The sequence below is a fragment of the Phoxinus phoxinus genome (assembly GCF_949152265.1).
Source record: "Phoxinus phoxinus genome assembly, chromosome: 3".
Classification (NCBI taxonomy): domain Eukaryota; kingdom Metazoa; phylum Chordata; class Actinopteri; order Cypriniformes; family Leuciscidae; genus Phoxinus; species Phoxinus phoxinus.
The window spans coordinates 33,108,562-33,114,561 of record NC_136878.1 but is presented as its reverse complement, the minus strand read 5'-3'; the positions used below and the strand labels follow the sequence as shown (position 1 = coordinate 33,114,561).

Sequence of the window (6,000 nt, the reverse complement as noted above, 5' to 3'; positions counted from 1 at the left end):
CTGTGGTAAGTGGTGGAAGAAGGGTTGTCAGAGGGAGCTGGGAGGCTTTGTGTCATTCAGTCCATATTCAATGTTCACACAGTAAGGGACTAGGAATGGTCATATATGGGGTTTGGAAATATATGAAAAGCTCAATTTAAACTCATGATGCTCATTGTGAAAAATTATCTTGTGGATTAAAATGATCAAATACACAAGTTAAAAAAAATGAAAGTTGATTTTATTGCCTTTGTTTTTGATGTAGTGTTTCTTCTTTTCAGTTTGTATTCCTGTACACGTTTCAAATAAAACTAAAAGGAAAAACAAAATGACAACATGGCACATTTCTGGAAAAAATATGGATATGGTTGATCAATGAATAGAAAAGTGCATGAAGAAAATAGTTTATTCTTTAAAACACATGTACTTCTCATTGCAGAGTATTCTAAATGAATGTGCAGAATAACTGTACAATGTAAACGATAATGAATAACACTGGAATTGGATATGGATAGCATTCCACTGAATTTCAGGGGACTTCTTAATTAAATCTTTTATTTTCCCTTTAGTGTTTGGAATTAAATAAAGGAACTAATGTTGTTTTGTGTTCTAACCATTCTGTGAGTTTTCTGTGAGTACAGAGAAAAAAGAAAAGAAAAAAATGTATAAAAAAATATTATTTAAGTAATATTTAAAATCTGGCAATTTGTCTCAAATTAATCAAAGTAGACAACATGGCTTTTCAGATAAAAGAACATAATTGATCTATTAACTTTTTTTGCCATCTTGCAAAAATTCTCAATAGGCAAAATATCATCTTTTATGTTCCACTTCCACATAAAAAAGGTTTGGAATGAGGGTTAGTAAATGATGACAGTTTAAAATTTTGGGTAAACGATCATTTTCAGACATCGTTATTTACATCGTACTGAAAGAGCTGATCGATTCCATTTTCTGATTAAAGTAAATCAGTTTAAATAATAAAAGAAAGCTATCATACATAATTTACAAATTTAATATGATTTTTGTTTTAAATGAAAAAAAAAAAAAAGAAAATGTATTGTGGGTAAAAAAACTTAAAGTAGGCACTGCTGCCACCCTGTGGTCAGCATCAGAAATACAGCACTTAGTTTCATTGTCACCCCATGATCAAATAAATAATCACTGAAGTTTAGAGAGCATTTCATTTGTAAGGAACTCCACACTGAAAATGTGTGTTTTGTAGATTGTTTCAGTGTCCCAGAGAACTCTGAAGTATAAAAGAGGTCAGCTCTGAATTTGTCTTTGTATTAACTAACAACTGGCTTATTCTTGCTTGATTCAAAACCAGATATGTTTCTCGAATCCTGTTCATTCTTCATCAGAACTCATCCTCATGGCTGAAACGCACTGAAAGAATGTCCCAAAATCCCACATTCATGTTTCTTCACTGTAGTTAAACCACCCAAAAGGCTTTGTGCTGTGAAGATCCTAAAGAGGATCCTCAAAGGAACAGGTTAACTTTAGCCGGCACCAATTTGCAGCCAGTGCTGGAGAAATATTGTCTGTCGTTTGGTGTGTAAGTCATGGCGCCCCCTACTGACGATGCCACATCTGCACGCTGACACTCCCCGCGCTGGCAGAGCTCCCGCTGGGCACAGCGCTCCACGTGGCGCCGAAGCAAGGGAAGGAAAGGCACAAAACGAGTGATAAGCTCTTCCGTAATTATTCTGGAGTGGTAGAACCCACCTGGGAAACAAAGTTCATCCACAGATTAGATTGAAAATTGTGCAACGCGCTTATGAAGCGCCATAACTAGCAGCTATCATTAACAGGACTGAGCTGAAGACCTACGACACTCACTGTTCTTGTTGTTGTACACGGCGTCAGCGATACCGTCCTCCAGCTCATCGGGGCGAATGTCCTCTCGATCTCTTCCTGCCTGTCGACTCTCCAACGCAAGTTTGTTAACAACCTCCTGGCCTACAGTACTGGGGGAAAAAAAGATTGAAGATGAGAGCCTGTTCAAAATAAACATATCAAATATTACTCTAATAATCAGTCATTCAGACTCACCTGATAAATATATAAATGGCCTTCCGGTAGTTTGTCTGGAACAGGACATGAAAGGGGCCTAAATGCGGTTCTAGAACATCAATCACACCAGGAGGCATTTTCTCCATCTCATCGAAGATGAAGATCGAGCGAGCGCAAGCGGTGAGGTTTCCCTCGACCCAGAGTTTTAGATCTGACTGCGCACAAAGCAAGAAAAGAACAAATAAATATATTGACAGGATATAAATATTAAAGTGTACAACAAATTTTAAAAATGTATTTATATTGCAGGGGAACAGTTGTTAACTAGTATCTGTTTTTAAATATTTAGGTATAATAATTGGCTCTAATCTAACATTTAAAAAACAAATTAAAAAAGTTATAAATACAGTAAAATTCAATTTGTCAAATTTTCGTCATATTAGAAATTGTCTAACTACAAAGGCAGCCACAATATATTTTAATGCCATGATCATGCCACATCTGTTATACTGTTTGACCAGCTGGGCACAAGCGGCCAGTACAACACTTAAACCTGTGCAGCTACTTTATTATCAAGCTTGTAAGGTGCTTGACAGAAAGCCAAATACCTATCACCACTGTTACTCCCTAAAAAAACATAATTTAATGACCTGGGACAATCTTATCATTTTTACAGATGTTTGTCTTGTCTATAAAATTTTACATGGTTTGGCTCCGCCCCCACTTAATGCTTTTATAAAACAAAAAACAACTGTGGCTAGACACACCAGGTCTGTGGCAAGAGGTGATTGTGTCATACAAATGAGGAAAACTGCCTTTGGTCAGTCAGCTTGTTCTGTGAGAGCATCTCACACATGGAATAGTTTACCTACGTCTATCAGAGACTGTGACTCATATTGGTCATTCAAAATTAACTTAAAATCATGGCTAAAAGACAATCAAGTGTGTGCCCATACTTTATAGCTCCTCAAATCACCTGAAACATGCCTTGTCCTGTCGTATGTTTTTTATTTTTTTGTACTTGTTTTAATGAAACTGTTTTTTGATGAAATGTGTTTTAATGTATGTTAAAGCTGCAGTCCGGCACTTTTTTGGGTTTAAAAATATAAAAAAATACATTTTTGAAAAAAAACGTAACCAGACAGTGTTCAAAACGATCTGCTTGCCTTACCTCGATTCAAAACGGTAAGCTTGTAATAATGATTTTAATTCTAGTGGTACTGGTGGATTTCCGCGGGAATTTCGAGCATGTCTTTGCGTCATTACGTCACTTCTGTACACATAGAGAAGGAGTCTCGGCTAGTCGGCTATATAGCGTGTGTGGATGATGGTGGAGATTTAGCTTAGCACTTGGTATGGCGGATCCCGAAAGTTTAAAGCGACAATCACCAGTGACAACTGGAGATTCACCAGTTGTAAAACCCAAAGACTTCGGACTTCAGAAAAAATATATTTTTCACGTTTTGACGTGATATAAGCAATCGTTAGATTTAATCAGCATGCTATAGCCTACTACAATGCTTCCCCCCACCCCCCGAATTTGGTCAGAACAAAAGTGAATGTTACTTACTTGTTCAGATGACATTTTTCGATGAAAATTCTAATGTTGACACTTTCAAAAAGTATACTCTGAGATTGCTGATGACAGTACAGTATCCACAGCGACGCGGCAGCGACAGGTTCTCCTCAATACATTGTGTTCATCCGCGCTGTTTCATGCCGATTTACTACCCACGCACAGTTAATAATTCCGCGAATAACTGCAATTGCAGATTTCGAACAGAGATGGCGACAAAGAGGAAAAACGACGGACTGCAGCTTTAAGTATTGTTGAATGTTTTTATGTATTTTACCTGACATCACACCTGACCAGGGACTACAGTTGAAAATTAGTCAAGTAGACTAAACTGGCACATTTACATTTTCATAAATGTTATTAATGTGCACTGTCCCTGTAAATTTAAACTTTTTAAATAAAAATAAATAAATAAATATCCAGAGTTGCCGGTTCTTTTAAATGGTTGCGACAGGTTAAAGGTTTGACACATTGCATAAAATTGGATTCGATTGGAATGCTTGTATTGAAATATTTTGCCCATTTCTACATTTGTGTGCTAGATGATGAGTTTTGCGAGGGAAGGAGACTGGTAGGAATCCTATTAAAGGTCCTTTATGAAAACAAAATGCATATGATTCCTATTATATAGTGAATTTCAAGTTTATTTCATTGTTTATAAACACATAACTGTAAAATATCTATTTTAGGTATTGAGTTCTGATATTTGGGATAGGATCATTAAGCTTGTTTTGGGCTATTTTTTGACTGGCCATTGGGCTAGTTTTTTTTTTTACGCAAACCTGGCAACTCTGTAATACATCAAGAAGTATACACGTACCCTGTATTGTTGCACCCGGTTGGCTAAAGAGAAGTGTAATGTGGGAACAAACTGATGGATGTACGGACTGCCCATAGCCGTTCCATAGATATATCGTCCAATCATAGAGCTGACCAGACTTTTTCCAGTCCCGGACGCTCCATGGAAAGACAGCACTAGCGGTCTGTCTGGGTTGTCATTCTGTAAAAAATTCATCACTGCTTCTGAGACAATATCTTGAGCCATATGCTGACCATAAAGGTTTTTATAAAGGTCCCATTCTAAACCTGTAAAAAACACAAGACACAGTTGAGGTGATTGAAGGGGTTTGTAAATAAACGTTTATTTTTACTCACAGCTGTTACACTGGAGCATGAACATATGTCACAAGATCTTCATTTGACAGATATATTGAATGAATCATAACAAAGCAATTCATTCAAGTCTGCAAATATTGACTGCCATTAAAATGAAGAGGAATGCTAACAGATTGCTTTTTACTAGTCATCAGAATGTCAGTCATGAAGAATGTTTAATTTTCATTTTATTGGTGCACATTTTTAATGAATTTACTGTTATGAGAACGTCATTTGTGCTACTATTTGAAATATTTATAGTCACACTTTCAGCTACAATTAAGTATATGTATATGTGTATATGTTTTAGCAAGTTGTAAGTAAGCTAACATCAAATGGATTGTATCTCAAATGCATTTTCTCTCATCCAGTCAAACAGTGATGTGTTTTATACACATTAAAGCTGTGTACACACTGTAAACTATGTAGCATTTCTGTTTATGTTTACAGTGTCATTAGCTGTCACCTACCACTACCACTACCACCAATGGTGTATTCGGTATATATAAATAAATTGATCCTATATTTATTTTGAAAGAAATTCCCTAGTTTCTTCTGCTGAAGCTGCATGGCAACTCTACTGAGTAGTACTACAGAAGCTAACGCTAACTGTTTATGCTGAAGAGACAGCTGTTAATATCATACACACCTTACCTTTTATGTCTGGTTTGTAGTCACATTCGCAGCTCTCAGATATTGAACAAAAAATAGATTTGATCTCGAAACCGGTACCTAAGGGAGTAGCATAAATTAAGAACAGTATAAATATCATGGTGGCAACAGCCTCGGAGCTCAGCTCCAAGATGAGTTGGATGACGGAAGCGCAACTACAGCTCCTCCACACAGACACTAGAGGGCGACAACTGATTTCACACATTTCCGCGAATCGGTTCTTTCGAGCAGTTCATGCAAAGGACGTAATTGCGTCATTACGTGACCCCAAACTTCCGGCGTATAATAATAATAATACAAACAACTTTAAGCACATATTTCTTGTGAATTTTGTGGAAGTAAAAAAACTACAAAATTTGCTTCCGTTTTATCACTGTATACTTATCTTAGAAATAATTAGAAATTTATATTGATAGAAAGCTGGGGTGTATGATATAAATTTGCGAATATTTTTATTTTTTTATTATCAGGATGATAATTTAATGTTAAGACCAATGTATTATGCAGTTTTATTAGGAAAATATACATAAATAAAAGTGGGCTCTTTAATTGCAAACCACATTTTTCACATTTGATAAATAATTGAAATTATACATAAATAT

At 36.0% G+C, this 6,000-nt stretch overlaps 1 protein-coding gene across 1 annotated transcript; it reads right to left on the bottom strand.

Annotated features, from left to right (window-relative positions):
* Nucleotides 1-200: 200 nt before the first annotated feature.
* tor2a (torsin family 2, member A) lies at nucleotides 201-5,612 on the bottom strand. Its single transcript, XM_079605862.1, has 5 exons — nucleotides 5,381-5,612; nucleotides 4,392-4,657; nucleotides 2,035-2,210; nucleotides 1,822-1,949; nucleotides 201-1,707 (listed from the first exon to the last, which is right to left on the bottom strand). Exons 1-5 carry the CDS (start codon nucleotides 5,601-5,603, stop codon nucleotides 1,463-1,465), a joined length of 1,038 nt encoding a protein of 345 aa, XP_079461988.1. The 5' UTR covers nucleotides 5,604-5,612; the 3' UTR covers nucleotides 201-1,462.
* Between the last annotated feature and the right edge of the window lie 388 nt (nucleotides 5,613-6,000).